This window comes from Montipora capricornis, chromosome 2 (genome assembly GCF_036669925.1).
Source record: "Montipora capricornis isolate CH-2021 chromosome 2, ASM3666992v2, whole genome shotgun sequence".
Lineage (NCBI taxonomy): Eukaryota > Metazoa > Cnidaria > Anthozoa > Scleractinia > Acroporidae > Montipora > Montipora capricornis.
In genome coordinates, this window is record NC_090884.1 from 61,790,371 (window position 1) to 61,807,870 (window position 17,500).

The window sequence follows — 17,500 nt, forward strand, 5'->3', positions numbered from 1 at the left end:
ACTTACTGATTTATCCTCTTTTGGCTTGACAGTGCCTTTCTTGCCAAGGTCAGGAAGTTTCTCTGGAGCACCAGCAAGAAGGGCCACACCTATACAGAATGGCTACACTTAACTAAGCAACAAAAATTGACACTTAAATACCCAATCAAATTTTGACTTCGAGGGGGTGGGCGCCATTGTCTACTTGCAAGCTTCTGCGATAGTATTTGACGTCATTTTGTGAGACGGTCGGATCATAAATGACCCGCACGATGAGTTCCTTTCATAGAAATCGTTCCACAGTGTTTATCTGCAGATCAATGACAAACACTCATTTCCTAACAAACAAACGAATAGGCCATTCTACAGTTGTTTGCTCAGCGACCTAGCCTATGAATGGATGCGAGGCTGCCGGTGACCTTGTATTGATACAGACCTCACTGCTTTTATCATGGAAATTGTGTGGTTGTAATGTTAATTAGTCTTAATTAACATAAGAAAAGCATGAAGGTTTGTATCAAAACAGGGTCACCGGCAGCCTCGCTTCCATTCTTAGGCCAGGTAACTTAGCTACATCTGTCAAATGGGTCTATTATAGCCTTGAGGGACTGAGCATTTAAGTTTTGTTAAAAATTAGCATTTAGTTTGCTCTCGACATCAAATTGTCTCTGTGCCGAATGTAGAGTTGTTGTTGAATGTTCTGTTACGTCGTGATCGTGTTTCATTGGCCTGAAAAGCCCCTATGGGGAGTTGTCAAGTAAGTATGTATCTGTTCTATTGTCCCGAAACTTTTCTTAAAAACGAATAGCTAGCTTACTTCACAATCATTTTGGATTTTGTTTCCTTGAAAACATGTCAAAAGACCCGGCCCCTGTAGCTTAAAGGCCGCCCAATAACTATATCAAGTAGATAGGTCATTCAATATTCGGAGTATGAAATACACTTTACGTTACACGTCGTCCAAAGTTTTTGTACATGCCTTTACTTCGATGTGCTAAGAGTGTGCAGGGATCTCGCTAAGCGCTGGTTGCCGGTGAAAATCGACGCTTGAGAAAAGGGTGATCGCCGGCTGAATTTTGGCTGTCGAATTGAAGTGACTGAGAAGATCGCAAATTATTCTCTAAAAAATATTTCATGCATTGAATCGTTTCTCTTCTGAAGATACAGAGGGATTTATGCCACCCGAAATATACGCCCGAAAGGTTTCAGGACTTTCGAGAAACGCCCCCCGTCTTTTGACATGTTTTAAAGGAAACAAAAACAAAATGCTGGAATAAATTGTTATAACCAAGTGGATTGCAGGTTTACAAATGGATTTTTAGGGCCGACAAGCTTTCTAACTTTCAAGAAAGGGGCCCCAGATCCTTGTTTTATGCCCAAGATCATTCTAAGGGTCTCCAATTGCTCCGTGATAGCGCATTCGAACTAGTAACCAAATATCATAAGACGTCTAACATTCGGGGCACTCGGAATTTTTTCGACTATGACCACCTCACTATCTATTAACACACCACTTCACAAAGGGCTTTTTGTACACATTAAATCATACCACAATGCGCATGCTTGAGTGCTCCTACGTCATTGGTGCCATCACCGCACATAAGGGTAACGAAGCCTTTGCTCTTAAGTGTAGTTATTACAAATTCCTAAGGAAAAATAAGGCGAGAAGTTTTTTAGAGGTACTGTGCAGCGGGCTATGATTTCAAGTTATCACAGGCAACTTGATCATAACGCAGGAGATATCTTTGCAACTGCTTCTTAAGCGAGACTCTTACGCCACGATCAAAAACGCGTAAATTGCTGTCGACGCTCACCGAAAATACCCGTTTTCGAACGAAACAATGAACGTCATTTGATGGTGAAAAAAAACACTTTTTTTACAAAAATTAAATAAAATTGTGAGAGCCACCTTCGACAGAACAAATTCCCGCCAGCTTCATTACGCAGGTTTTTCGTATTGCACTTAGATATGAATGAAGACTAAAGTAAACAAAGGCTTGGGAGATTCTCGGTTTAAGAAAAGAAAAGAAAAATTGTCACAGAATGGGCCTCACCTAATAACTAATGGTGAGAAAAATTTTCAAACTATTTCGTTATTTCTCAGGGCTACACAAATTGACTAGAACAGTAGTTTTCCCAAAAGAACATGGATTCTGCAAGAATCCCTATTCTAAATAAGACCATAATGGAATTCGCCCCAAAATTGTAGACCATGGTTTAAACTGACTCGGAGGTTTTTTGAAGCTGTAAGACTCCATTTACTTCGTTTTGGTTAAAATACCTACATCAAAAAGAGGAGGCAAATTTAATGAAAGAGACAGAGTGTGCTACCTTTTGCTTGGGTGCCACTCGAGCGAATACTTGGATGTTTTGAATAATGGAATTAAAAAACTTCGCTAATTTCGTGGTGGACTGTAAATATGAAAATGCCTGTTGGGAAAGAAAAACAACAAGAGGTGTTAACATAGTGCGAGGTGTGCACCTGGAAAGCGTGGCCTTGCGGCTAGAGAAACGGAGTTAAACTACCAGTAGCAGCAGCAGTCCCATCACAACCAACACCACTAGCAGAACCACCACCACTGCCACCAACACCACCACCAACACTACCACCAACACCACTACTACTACCACCAACACTACCACCAATACCATAGACCACTTTCATAAATGGCGACCACCTTTACAATCTTTTTGTATCTATGTAAATTAGACCTACTGCCCTCATTTTGAACAAACATTCTTTTGAAATTTGCTCGCCGAACTGAGGTGTACTAGCATTAAAGCTAATACGACACCAGCACTACAGAACCAGCCAAACTTGTATAACGAATGGCTTTACTTTCAACGTTAGAAAGAAAGATGTAAGTTACCTCGCCCGTGACACACAAGTCGAATTTGTCGATCAGTTCCTTGTTTCCGCCAGAGGGAATGACGGGAAGACTGAAGGAGCGGTCCACTGTCTGCCAATGCCACGCGCTTTCCACTGCTGAGAGTTGAAGGTAAAGATCTCTCAAGAAAAAGACAAACTTAAGTAACGATGAAATTAGAGGAAAATCCTCCCGGCTAATTACATCAAGCTGTAGTGCTGTCCTCTGGGATCATACATGGACAATTCGCCCTTGTCACACGGCGGCCATGTTGTCCCGGGAGACCAAAAAAGCTTTGTTTTACCACGCCAAGCCTCACCCCCATGGTTTCCACTACGAGGCTTGGCGTGGTAAAACAAAGCTCTTTTGGTCTCCCGGGACAATATGGCCGCCGTGTGACAAGGGCGAATATAGCGGCTGCCAGAAACGTCATACGTAGCTTTCGACCCGCGCGCTTCGAAATTCAGTCCTTAAGACAACCAAAGAGGATTCCCACAATCGAAACGTTCATTTTCCTAACTAGTACCACGGTTTTCTTTGTTGGGCAGTTATATCAAGATCACATCTCTTACGCTAATAAATCTGGGTGAGACTACTGTCCTGGCATCCGAAATGTTCACTTCCGGCCAACATACGCTGCTCAAAAACCTCGTGTGCTTAAGCTCCCTTCTATCTTGTTTATTGCTTTAGCTCTTCTGCTGATCGAGTTTTCACCCCAAATAAAAATGATTATTAGAGGGACTAGAGCTTTTCGATTCAGTGTCGAAAGTAATTAGCGAATTGTATTGGTTTTGCATTGCTTCACTCAGTGATTGGTTCAAAGTTCTCGCGCCATTTTTTCAACCAATCAGAAGTGAAACCAAAACCAATCGTGGCTTGCACATTTTCCCGCGCTTTGTGTCGGCTACGTTTAATTACTTCAAGTTTTGATTGGTTTACTGGATGGTCCCCGTCCTTTATCATTGGCCAAAGTAATTACTTTGGTTTTGGTTTTACGACACTCGATTGAAACTTGTCCTAACGTCCAAAGACGACAGTTAGTAACGTGCTTGGTATTGCTTGCACTGAAGTCATAGTCACAAGCTTCATTTCACTGGAACACACTCAACAGATTCCAGCTTACCGTGATTATTAGCGCTTTCGGGTGGTGAAAGCACAAGAATTTCCCTTCTGGTGAGCCGAAGCTCGCGTGCCACGTGACATGCAGTCAGCGGGTTATCCCCAGTGATCATGGTGATCTGTACACAGAAGAAAAAAGGACACGCTGGAAATGAATCTGCCGATCAATTGCTAAAATTCCGTTTTCGTGATGAACAAATTAATCTTAAATTGTCTGTTGAATAGCACACTCGACAGTTTAAGACGAAAGTTTAAAACCAAACGTTCTAATACTCAAAGCGACCTTGAAAAGCGCAAAAGATCGCAATGTCGCATAAACTCGTCAGCTAGTGTCCGTTGTCCTGAAGGAAGCCTGGCTCTAATAATGAACTTTTCTTTATTTAAGTGTCCAGTATATGAAGTTCACAAATCAAGCCAAATCAACTCGTATTAAATCTGAGAATGGTTTTTGAGGAGAGGGGAAAACCGGAGTACCTGGAGAAAAACCTTTCGGACCAGAATACAGAATCAACAAACTCAACTCGCATGTGACGCCAATTTTGGAAATGGAAACCGGACCACATTGGTGGGAACTTCACCGTGGGGAGCGATTGCCATCCCTGCTCCAAGATGATTAATAACAATGATTAATAAAACGGATATCAGCCTATTTACCGCAACTGATAATCGCTTTATTTATCAATAATCACTTTATTACCCGGTAGTATATGTAATCGCATGGGTCCGAGGGCGTATTTTTATCACACGTAGTTTCAAAGTTTTCACAAAATTGGCCCGCGAGTCGCGACGAGGGCAATTTGGAAAACTGTGAAAATACAAGTGATTTTAACCCTTAATTGAATGAGGGCACATTGCGATTACATTTTTATAACATAAAGGGCAAAATTATTGAGGGAAGCCCGTTCATTGCCGCGAAAAATGACAATCAACTTAACATGCTTTCGTTCGATTAAAGTTCAATTCAATAAATCGATGCTGTCGACAGAAAGAGCGCTTAATTTCATTAAACTGTATTTTACATGAGGACAAAAAGCAGTTTTATCAGAGTCAGAATCTGGAAGAGGTTCCTCTTGTAACTTCGCTTGCTCTGGATAAGCAACTGTTAACCACTCACAACCAAGTAATCATGCCCTCTTAGTTACCAAGTGTCCTCGAGATTAAGAAAAAAATGCCCTCCGTCTCAGCCAATCAGTATTTAGTCATTTTGCCCGTATGTGATAAAAGCCTTAAGTGCTCGAATAACTGCGGAAACTTGAAAGCGGACCAAATTAAGCGATATTTTTTTGACGAGAGAGGAAAACTGAAGTAACGGGACAAACGCTCCTCGGAACATCTGAGAAGAGAGCCAACTATTCTGTTACTCACGTGATGAGATGATTCCTGGATCTGCTTAATCGCGGCTTTCGAGTCGCTCTTGAGTGGACACGAGATGACCACAAATCCCGCGAATTGCAAGTCACTTTCGCACTCATCGCGTTTCATGTCTCGGATCTGTTGGAAGCAATTTTAATTTCTTGAATTCTTCACCATTCCACCAAACATATTTTTTTGTAGTGTGTGTTATTCTTGTAATGCGAGTTTATTAATACTCTTTCGTTGCGAAAGGATGAAATAGAATGAGCAAGGCCGCTGCCTAAGAAAATTTTAAAGGGGCCCTCAGAGCTAAACGCTGAGAACTTAGGAGCCCAACATATGAAGTGAAAGGTGTTGCTGTGAAAAATTAAGGCGCCCAGAGCTATTCTTTGGGAGCCCCAGGCTACCGGGCTCCTGTTAGGCAACAGCCTTGATGAGATCGCCAGGAGGTATAAGCAGTGTGCAACGAAATCACAGGGTCATCGGTTCGAGTGACATGGAAACCAGGATTGGTTCAATTCTATCTTGAAGTGATTGTGTGAAGCACAATGCATGCAAAGCAGAGGAAAACCTATCACATTAGTTTTGTCACAAGACACTGGTTTGCACGTACACCACAAGCAATAAAAGTGAAGGGTTTCCTAAAGATCTAACACTGCCCGCGTCCTTGGCATGATTTGATTGTGATACTTTCATTATTTTTGCGATTGCCTGCAAATCTAGACCAAAGTGCAAAGGCAAGCTAAGACTTCTCAGTTACAAACTACCGTAACAACAAGCTATAATGGCAATGCATAAAAACATGACAAATACCACACCTCTTTGGCAGTAACTTCTCCTATCTTCTTGTACCCAAGAGCTAATACCCTGGCACCTTGACACGTCATTCGGTGATAAATTGTGTCATAGTTTCTTGGAACAGCCTTGTACTACAAGAAAAAAAATTCAGGCTTCTTCAAAAGTTGTTTCATAAACTGAGAAGATCTTTCGTTTACAAAATAGTTTTATAGTTCGACTGTTCCAATATATTAATTCATATACCTTCCATCATACTTTCGCGTCTAACGGGATGTAGAACTAACTCACAGTTGAGATAAATTGCTCAGTTGTTAGAACAATGCAACACAATCGCGCGCGGGTCATGGGTCCAAGTTTTAGTATAAGCCTGGGTCCAGTTGTTCAAAACCCGATGAAAACTAATCCATGATTATATACCAACCAAGGTTTGATTTTGCCCGTCAAATAAGTTTGCCCGTCTAATTTTATAATAAAGCAAAAAAAATTACGCTAGGTCAAAACTGAAGGTAAAGAATCTGGAGGAAACATTTTTGATCGGTAAATAAACTGATAGAGAACTTTCCATTAATCCAGAAGAGCGAATTCTATATGACCTTGAAAAATAAATGTAAAATCAGAACGTAAACAAAAATGAAAAACATTTAATTGGCTTATCGAACAAAAACAAACGAGCCCGAACTATCATTGGCTTAACGAACGCGGATGGAAAAAACGTCATCCCTCCATGGAACTTTCTGGAAAGTTTCCCTTTAATGACATTTGAAATGCAGTAATGTGATTGGGCAATCGAACTGATTACTGCCCAGATTATTCCCTTAGCGCGAATAAGGAGAAGCTTTGTTTTAATCTTGCCAAACATTGGTCCGTGAAACAAATTGCGCACACCTTCTCCAGGTTATACGAAAGTCGCTCTATTAGCTAAAACGGGCTTAGAATAAGTGAGTCTTGGATTTTTTACAGGCTTCTTTCTCATTGCTTCAGTAGTTCCACAACCTGTGATGATCTTTCGCTGAGAAAACATATTTTTTTCATTTCTTCGGTTTCTGGGGAACATGCACTGGATGCAAAGGACTGCAACATAACTTTTGCTTACCATAGATCTGAGTGTTTCCGGAGCTCCTTTAACTGTTACTATGTATTCCGTTGAAGATGAACCAGGGTTTTGAACAGACACAACAGCCGACATTCTCTTGAGCGCGCTTGAAAAATGATGGCGATGAACTACGCGCATGGAGACACGTTTTCCCTTGTTTGGCATCAAGATATCACCTGAAAAAAGAAAAAAATCAACGTCAAGTTTTTGTTTTCAAAGTTAAGTTCAAATGGATATGAAACAATTAAAAATTGCATTGGCAAAAAACGGAGAAATTGCGGCCCAGTGGTTAGAACGCTTGCCACTGCAGCATGTAGTTCCCGGTGTTGTGGTCTGTCTTCTGTGGTGTATCATGGTTGGGAGGGTAAATGCTCGGCGATATTAGCTACACCAAGCTACTCTAAAATCCGAGGGTAAAGAAAGATAAATGATATATGATATGATATGATGCCTTGACATCCGGAGTTCCCGGGTTCAAGACTCGTTCTGACCACTCGTTGAATTTGATCCTGGTAGTCCCTGGTTCAACTTCTCGGCCGCACTTGTAAACAGCCAAATGGTTTGCCACCGGCCAGTTGGGATTCCTGAAAGTTGTCGTTGTTGTTGTGTTCTGTCTTTTCGTTGATTGGGTTTCATTGCCCCTGAAAAGCCCCTATGGGGAGTGGTCAATTGCAGAAAGTATGTTTTGTATTGTAAACGGAAAATTCTTTCGCGAATTTTTGGGTAAGCCGCCAGACCGGGCATGTATCTTTTTCTTACCTCTAGTAAGTCTCCAATCAACAGCCTGCAACACTGCTTTCTCAAGAGGATCACCAACTAAACTATCATCTAAGAAAGCCAGCGAATGACAGGACGCCAGAACACGTGTAGTGTCATCAGGAATGTCCGACACAGAACACACTTCATCGTCATCCCTTTAAAATATTTAGAAAATCCTTTAATTTTTTACAATGAAATAACTCATACCTTAAGGACTGATGGCTTTCGGTTTCTTTTATGAGTAACACCTGCTTTTGCTCCAGAACTATTACAGTGCGTACACTGAAACCGAGGCCACCTACATAATTTACAGTAACCGACCCCACAGTTACTATTAAAAGCATCAGCGGTCAAAGAGCAAGTTGCGATTTCATTGTTTTGTACCGGACATTTGATTCGCGGGATCTGAAAATGTCGGAATCTATTGTTTCAGCTCTGCCGGTTTCAGTGAACGCACTGTAACTAGCCCAACTAATTTCATTCTTGTCCTTAGTTACATTCCTCGTACAGTTACTCTTTTTTAATCGATCTACATGTACAAGTTCCCTCTTCGTCCGAATCTGCAATCTTTTGAATCTTTTAAAGCAGCTGCCTTGTCGGGAGTCAGGCAACTTGGAATTTCGCAAGTTCGAAACTAACTGCTCTTTAAAATTAGCTCAAGCTAGAGTGGTTTTCAATTGAGTGTCGAAAGTAATCAGTGAATTTCTGTGGTTTAGAGCGAGTTTCAAATGAGTGTCGTAAAACCAAAACCAAAGTAATTACTTTGGCCAATCAAAAAGGACGGAGACAATCCAGTAAACCAATCAAAACTCGAAGAAATTACACGTAGCCGACACAAAGCGCGGGAAAATATACACGCGCAAGCCACAATTGGTTTTGGTTTCACTTCTGATTGGTTGAAAAAGTGGCGCGAGAACTTTGAACCAATCACTGAGTGAAGTAAATGCAAAACCAAAGCAATTCGCTAATTACTTTCGACACTCAATTGAAAACCGCTCTATGATTACTTCACTCAGTGATTTGTTCAAAGTTCTCACGCCACTTTTTCAACCAATCAGAAGTAAAACCAAAACCAATCGTGGCTGGCGCGTGTAAATTTTCCCGCGCTTTGTGTCGGCTACGTGTAATTACTTCGAGTTTAGATTGGTTTACCGGATTGAATCCTTCCTTTTGATTGGCCAAAGTAATTACTTAAGTTTTGGTTCTACGACACTCCATTGAAACATGCTCTATCCAAGAAGTATACTTGATTTCACGATGAAGGGTTAAGAAACGCTGCGGTCCACTTGTTGAGCTCTCCGTTTTTTCACAGGGAGTGAAAGAAAACGATAAATGTAAAACTGTGTAAGAAGAGCTCATAATTCAAAAAGTTGGAGACAAGCAATCAAAACAAGGAAATGCTGAGAATATATTTTTAACAATAATGTTATTTTTGCCTCCTTACCATATTGCTCATCGTTTTCAAATTAATTAGCCAATGTAGAGCGAGTTTCCATGAAGATGGAAACAGAATTTCATAATAATTACTGGCTATATCTGCAAATTTCGACATGACTTACCAAATATTTTTTTGGAAGACTGTTACTTTAAATATTGTAGTTTAGCTGGGACAAATATGAAATGGAAGCTAACACAGAGGAATCATTTGCGTTTTAAAAGCTTTCGTCATATTAGCATACTTTCTTTATGAAACATAATGATTCTTACTTTAGCCCAGCAATTCCTTGAACAATCAAGTTATCACTGGTTAAAGTTCCAGTCTTGTCAAAGCAGCACACATCTACCTTGCCAGCAAATGGAATCCTAAAGGGCTCGGTACAATACACCCCTGAAGGATTAGCAATAACAATAATAATGTTAATTCTAATTATTAAAATTGTCGAAACAAACAGTTGGTTGTCATTTATGGGCCATGCTGGTCACTACAAGGGCTATTCTTAAACATGTACAAATTCCTGTCATCGTAATTCTAAGTCATTTAAAACTTGATATACTGGAATTGAAGAGAGGCAGATAGAGTGAAGGATGGGGAACAAAATGATCACAGAATCCCTCAGTGCGAGATCACTTCAATGCTCCAGAATGATTGTATTTTTCAGTAGTGGATATGTACAACAACAGAGACAGCCAAAAACATAATCTGAGTAAATTTCTTTGGCATCCTCTGCAAAAAAGAATATGCCATGACCAGAATTTGGAATTTGTTGACCATCTTTCTTGACTTCATCTGCATTGCATCAACTTAACTGGAGAGTACACATAGTTGTACTAATAATTAATTTTGTTGCCAAGCAGTTACAATGTGGTAAATCAGCGTTTTAAAGTGATATTTATTAAAGTTTCTTTATTTCTGTGACGTTACCTAGTTTCTGTAAAGCCATCAGGGACGAGTTGACAGCAAGTGACAGTTCAATGGGAAGTTCTGGTGGAACAACTGAGGTTAGTATCAAAGTGCACTCTAAGAAAAGCTTGTAGCGATTCCTTTTTGGATCCTCAGTGCCTGAAAGGTGAAAAATAAAAGGAACGTTCAGAGCTCACCTGTCAAAAATTAATTCTTCAAACAATAAACACTGTGAAGTTGCGATGGTAACATTAAAAATTTTAAAAGAACCAGATTTATATCTGGCACATTCCAAGCTTGAAAATGGTAGGGCTCTGTACCAACATAAAAGCAATTTAAGAACCCCAGCTGGAAGTTACAAATTAGTCGATAGTAATAAACTTGGAACCACAAAAGACAAATCGAGATGGTGGTCAAAACGGAAATTTACATCAATCGTCTTAATTACTTCTACATATACAGTATGTAAAAATCCTAGTTGCTTCCTCTGCAATCTACTTACCTTTGATCCAAACATAAGCTGATGCACTGACAGCAAATATCATTAAAAACAGGATGAAGAGAAAGGTCTCCAAATTGTTTGCAGTGACACGTTTAACCCCAAATAGAATTGTTCTGAGTAGTTTTCCCTGACAGTAAAGGAGACAAAAGTTAATATGAAAATAAGAGTTTTTAAACATCTACCTACTCCTCTTCCACTGTGGTGCACCCACTCCATATTCCACAAAATAATTAATTAGTTGAATAATATTTAAAGACAAAACACATGAAGGGAAGAAGTGATTCTGGAGGTACATGTATTATGTGAATCATTCACAGAAGCAGGGATGGGAATACAATCTTGAAAAACTGGATTTCTTTTAAATTAGCTTTCAAAAATATTTGATCAATCTTAGCATAAAAATTATAACGCATAAAGTTGATTTCACCATAGGTATGATGCAATATCAATTTGAATATAAAACTGGCTTTTGAATCCCAGCCTCTTTCTTGATATGATCATTTCCTCTTGTACAAAACACATGGCTTCATTTACTTAGGTTTTCTCCCCACTTGTCATCTTAAACCCCATATCCTGTCACCTTGAATTCCTGTAAATTATGGTTTTAGTGTGTCAAAACAATTCTAATTAATTATTGTCATTATAACTTGAAATGCTCTCAGGTAATGCGATACAATTGTGATAACTAATAAAGTAATGCTCTGACATTGATCTGTTGTATTGCAAATCCATTGAAACAGTTTTCAAGGTGTTACTGTATTCTTCCAGTGAAATGTTTGTAATTTCTAACCTGAGACGTGTTAAATCCAGTTCGCAATACATATGCTACTGCACCATTATCAGGAGCTAAGAAATGAAATAAAACACAATTGCCGACCATGAGCCAAGAGGGTATTAATACATTAATTTTAAGGTTTTACTCTGAAGATGGTTATGGTTTTAAAGCTGGGTATTTTTTAGTGTTTTCGATGCACTAAAGTTGAGTCATGAAAACAAAAACAGCCGAGATTTAAGTCACTAAAGAGTAATCCTTTTTTCACCACTGCTAAAATTGCCCAGAGCTGATACTTAATGAATTATTTGAACCACAAAAAGCGAAAGAGAAAGACAGCTGTTAAAATATCTGTCTTTACACACCCAAAGTCCTTAACCCATTCCTTACTGAGAGTGAGACATGTGACCAGACAATTTTACTCGTCAATGAGGGCTGCTTTAGAGTGAATCAATGGGTTAACAACTTCTACCTCCACTTATAGATTTTATTCTGTCCTAAGCCAGATGTTTAATGTGGCTAAATGTAATTTAGGCAAGGTTAAACTCGAGACAATGCTGGCTAGCGGTCTCCGTTGCTAATCATACGTGGGGGCGGGCTTAGAGCATTTTCAGGGCCCCAGTTATTTTACAGCATTCCTGTGGAGGTCAACTCATTTCGTGCATGTCATCTTGCTTGTGCTCTTGTCAAAGCTCTTTGCTCCCAACCCCATCCCTCCCTCAAGGGGACTTTGGTAACCCTATGTCTTAGTGTGATGGTGCCTGGTGGTTGCACCCACAGGGTTGTCATGGTTACCTTGTGGCTCATTTGAGGCTCCCTCAATTTTCCTGGCACCTTCCCCACACCTATCTATTGGCCATGGGTTTACCCCATCACTGGGGGCTAATTTAGAGGTGAATGTGTTGTTTCAAAGCAAAAATCCAATTCAGGGGAATCCACCCATAGGCAGGATATTTCTTTGGGGGGGAAGGTGGGGGGTCCTGAATGAGTGCCATAAGGCACCAGTGTTTGGAAGGAATAGGGGACATCCCCCTCCCCCTCCCTGGTACTGCAATTTCCTGAGTTATCCACTGGATATTCTGTTTTAAAAACACAGCAAAAATCCATGCAGTCATCCACTCAGCCTGCTGTTTTTTTCGCAATTAATTTTTTTTAAAGTGAAGCTATGATCCTTGTAGTTATGAATGAATGAATCAATGAACGAAATGACACATGAAATGAATCATATATTGAACTGTGGATATGAAATCAAGTGAAGCTATGATCGCGGGATTATCTGGACCCACAGGTGACCAGCTCCCAACATCAGTGGCTTCATGGCTCAGTTAGAGTGTCGCACCAGCATCGCAAGGTCACAGGTTCAAACCCCATTGATCGAAGTCCTGAATTTTTGAGGCTTCGCTACGCTAAAATTGAGTTCTTATAGTAACTGCGAGGATCATAGCTTCACTTGATTTCATATGTCATTTCGTTCGTTAAATTTTTGTTGTTGTGGCTTTTTTTTTCATGGAAGGGTCACAGGCACCCTAGGCACCCCCTGCCTACACTCTGTGTGCCCCTGCAAGTATGATCACAATATTAATTACTATGTACCTTTCAGTCCTGCTGAAGCCTTGGCTGGATATGAATGTTGAACAACTTTTGTTCCACCAGACAAAACATGTAATTTACCATGTTGAACCAAATCAAAAACTTCACCATCTGGTAAATCCTCAATTGGCTCCTGTAAATGGATTTACTTCACTTAGAAAAAAAGCACTCATATGACTTTCTTTTCATTATCATTAAAAAACTAGCAGTTATGCAATAAAATGTGCATTTTTCATCCCCCTTAAAAAGAGACCTTGAAAATATTCTTTTGGCAAGTGATAAAGTGCCCTGTGTTTTATACGTAATTTTATTATATAAACACCAATGAACTACTAAGTGAGCTTTCACCCGAAAACGTGATATCTTCACATGCGAAGATAACATGTTATTTTCACACATAAAAAGATCACTGTTGCTATGGTTACATATGAAAATTGCACCTTTCAATGCCTTCGTGAAATGATTGAGTATTTCATTGGTGTTTATATAATAAATAGAACATTATATGACCGTCTGGAGATACGAAATTTGTCTTCTCGTGTTGATGATCATTTCACTCGTTCACTACACTGCAATCTGTTGGATGTCAGCCCAGCCAGTCTGGAAAAGCTAAGGTCATCCCACCCTGACTGGGTTGCTACAGGATGATGTAAGCTGTACTACATGTACATATACATGTATAGGTACATGTACTCTGTAAATGCCCCATGGCCAGGGCGGAGGGAGGGGGTTTCCTCCTCTGTAGCAAAGTTTGTTTCTGGTTGAATGCATGAAAGAATCTATCTTTGGTTCAACTAAAATGAAGGCAGTCACAGTAGAATGACGAAAATTTATCAATGCTTTTAAAAGTGTTCAATAAAAATACTACTACTACTACCACTACTAATGATAATAATAATGATAATAATAATAATAATAATAATAATAATATATAATAATAATAATAATAATAATATTTTTCCTATAATTACACAATGTACATGTATACTTTGGAAGACTCTTTTATTACCTTTTCTTGACAAAAGAAAAACACCTAAGAAAGTCAATTTACCAGCCAACCAAGACTGAAAGTTTATATACCTTTTATTTCATTCTTCAGCACAAGTGTTTGTACAATAAATTTAATGAAATTTCAATACCTTCATCTGTGGGACTGACTCTCCAGTTAACATGGCTTCATCTACAATACAGGAACCTCGCAACAACACCATATCACATGGAATTAGCATATCGGAGTTCTTAGATCTCCCTACAACAAAAATGAAGTATCATGGTCACACTAATAACTATTTTGCAAATACTGTACTGATACAGTTTGAGAGTTTGCAAACATACCAATTGAGCAAATATCTCCTGGAAGAAGCTCTGAGCTTAGAATTTGTCTCCATCTTTTGTGTCTGTAGACCTATTACATAGTTTAAAAAGAAGCAAGTTTAAAGTTACATAAAGGGAACCTCCAGTATGGTCCCTTCTTCCCTATTTGTTTGTGGCAATTAAAAACCATCCGAGGAGAGAACTTTGCACATTCAGACCTACAGTGTATTTCAATACTGAATGACAAAACCCCATGTTATAAGAAGAAGACTTAAGGGCTAGTCAGTATTAATGGAGTTTTAAAAAAATGGAAAGATTGCTTCGGCAAAATATAATTAACACCTTATGCATTACATTACCTTTGAAAGAGAAACTGAACACAAAGAATTAATATCATGCACAATGATGTCATCAGTAGTAACTGGCATTATAGGGATATCATCCAAACCTCAGGAATTAACCGGATAAGGGATAGTTGGGCCAAAAATTAATGGGATAGAGGATACTAAGACCCCCCTAATGGGGCTTCCCGACTGCTTTCAGGGTAATAAGAAGGAACGACGCAAAGTTTTTCCAAGAAGGGCTACAGGTACATATATCTGAAACCCTTAAATACATTGTAAGTTTCACAAAAAACCACTAATAATAATAACTGGTTTGAACCACACTAAATAACTTACATGCTTACATGTACAGTGTAAACTGCATGCTGTTATAAACAACATGACTCAGTGCTGTTTTCATTCCTCACCTGTATCAAGTAAGGTTTACTCCCCATATTTCTTATTTCTTTCATGTTTTTTAATTGCTGAAATAAAGAGAAATCAGTTTTTTAAAATCCACAAGTTTATTGCTCAATTGAAGGGTTGATGTAGTATCAAAACAGTAAAATGACCTTAAAAAATAAATGTTTCATGACAACACAAAAAGGAATTAAATGTTAAATTACTATTAAAATGTCCTCAATTTTAATGGAGAACTAATGATTACCTGCTGTACAAGAGTGGCCTCAAAAGCAATCAACATGAAAAGGGTGAAGACACTGTAGTACCAGTACTCATCAAGACACCATAACCCAACGCAAAACACTTGAAAAACAAAGAATGGAGCAGTGGCCCTCTCTTTGAATAATTCCCAAAACTCCGGTACATCCATCTGAAGCCTGCAGGTCAATGAAAACAACATTTGAATGAAAAAAAAATAAAGATCTTTACCAGGGACAAGGAAAACAGGCTCAAAAAGAATAATTATTATAATTGTACAACATGATCTTACTCATTCAATCCATATTTTCTCTTGGCTCTATCAACATCAGCCTCCTCCAGATATCCTTTGCAGTTGTTATAATGCTCCATGGATTCATTTATTGGGAAAGCCACTTGGCAGAACTGCTTTTTTTCGTCACTATCAAAGACATACTTGGTTTTTTGAAAGTTAAACCAGATTATTTCTTTGTTTGTCTCCTTATCCTAAGGATAAATCAAATAAAAGCAAAACAAGAATGCTCTCTGATCTAAACTTTTTTTTACAGTGGCTGTGATTGTTAAGCAAGTGGGATGACTCAGGAGTAAAGAAAAGTGTAAACTGCAACTGAAGTCACCAGAATTAGAGAACACAGAAATTTAATTTTTCAGGGAGTGACCCAAATGTACTTAATATCATCAATATCATTATTGTTACAGTGTATGTGTTGCCAAAGGGGAGTGCGTTCAGTGGATTTGCAGTTCACTTGTTGTTCCTTACTTCCATACCCAAGTACTGCATACTGTATGCTGTAGAAGTTGTATTTGTGACACTTGTGTATGCACAGCATCACCACCTTTGAATTCTCATTTCCTCTGAAGGACAGAAGGCTATTTAATTAAAGTAGTTATTTGATTCATGGAAAGCCATAATTCCATTAAAAGCAAATCTTTAAATAAGATGTTTATCTGTAGTCTCAATTTTCTTGTAGGTTCTTATTATCCAGATCATGAACCCAAATGGTCTCGTGAAGTCCAATAAAAATCACAGATTGAGTCTCTTGAAGAAGTGTCAAGTTACACAAATTGTTCATTTATTGTGAACATACCTGATCGTGGTGAAGGATCAGCAACTCTGGTGAACCATTGTTTGCTGTCGGAACAACTTTAATTACTGTGGCAACCTTTGGAGATGTTTCCTTTTGATAAGAAAAATGGTTATTTTAACTTGGATATACATTTAAGATGATTGTGTTTTTGAAAACAAAATGCTACATGTACAACACTTTTCATGGGTGCATATGAGAAAAATGAACTCAATCAAGTTAAAGGGTCTAGTTATCCTACAGTATTGAAATCAACATTCCTTCAAGGAATTTGATCTCTCACATCAGTTCTCTCTTCAGAGTCAAGAGAGAGTATAATTATTAATAATGATAATAAGGCTGAGTGGAGTCTAATTCGGTCTGTAATCATACGAGTGATTAACAAAATTGGACGACCGCATAAGGGGATTCAGATTTGTTTAATCGCGAGTATGATTAGACCGAATTGGACGACACTAAGTCCTGTTATCAGTTAATCATAACCATTACAATTTCCAAGAAAAAAAATTAAAATTGCATTCCTTTTTCACTGTCTAATGTTACAAATTCGTCCGTTTTGGAAAATCCCCTGTTTGGTAGGGTAAAATGATGGTTGTTGCTATGTGGTTATTGTGATAAATTCTGTGATTGGTGGATTAACCTGAGTGCACTTAACACGATTGGCTGATGTAACTGTCCAATTACATCCAACTGTTCGATTACAGTGTCTGGTTACAACCCTGGACAATAATAAGTGAAGAATAAAGCAGTTAATTCACCAATCAAATTTGAGAAAATTGTAATGGTTATGATTAATCAGTCAATCATACAAATAAACGAAGGGGGTAGTTTCTAAAGAAATTATTGTGTTGCTGTGTCGGGCATACAAAAATTTGGTTTCATCAATAGAGTTGATAATGTAAATTGACAACCGTACAGAGATTCTAAAAGCTGACGTTTCAAGCA

At 38.8% G+C, this 17,500-nt stretch overlaps 1 protein-coding gene across 1 annotated transcript in view; it reads right to left on the minus strand.

Moving 5' to 3' along the window:
• Window positions 1-17,500, minus strand: part of LOC138030371 (endoplasmic reticulum transmembrane helix translocase-like) — a 29,149-nt gene that overhangs the window by 11,084 nt on the left and 565 nt on the right. The window contains exons 2-21 of the mRNA XM_068878294.1: window positions 16,559-16,648; window positions 15,763-15,956; window positions 15,478-15,649; window positions 15,239-15,295; window positions 14,509-14,578; window positions 14,313-14,422; window positions 13,177-13,306; window positions 11,602-11,657; window positions 10,812-10,938; window positions 10,331-10,468; window positions 9,676-9,796; window positions 7,969-8,123; window positions 7,210-7,385; window positions 6,137-6,247; window positions 5,331-5,456; window positions 3,970-4,084; window positions 2,850-2,965; window positions 2,311-2,409; window positions 1,529-1,625; window positions 7-89 (exon numbers count right to left, since the gene is read on the minus strand). Coding sequence (XP_068734395.1) covers window positions 7-89; window positions 1,529-1,625; window positions 2,311-2,409; window positions 2,850-2,965; window positions 3,970-4,084; window positions 5,331-5,456; window positions 6,137-6,247; window positions 7,210-7,385; window positions 7,969-8,123; window positions 9,676-9,796; window positions 10,331-10,468; window positions 10,812-10,938; window positions 11,602-11,657; window positions 13,177-13,306; window positions 14,313-14,422; window positions 14,509-14,578; window positions 15,239-15,295; window positions 15,478-15,649; window positions 15,763-15,956; window positions 16,559-16,648 — 2,343 coding nt within the window. The remainder of the gene's footprint in view (window positions 1-6; window positions 90-1,528; window positions 1,626-2,310; window positions 2,410-2,849; window positions 2,966-3,969; window positions 4,085-5,330; window positions 5,457-6,136; window positions 6,248-7,209; window positions 7,386-7,968; window positions 8,124-9,675; window positions 9,797-10,330; window positions 10,469-10,811; window positions 10,939-11,601; window positions 11,658-13,176; window positions 13,307-14,312; window positions 14,423-14,508; window positions 14,579-15,238; window positions 15,296-15,477; window positions 15,650-15,762; window positions 15,957-16,558; window positions 16,649-17,500) is intronic.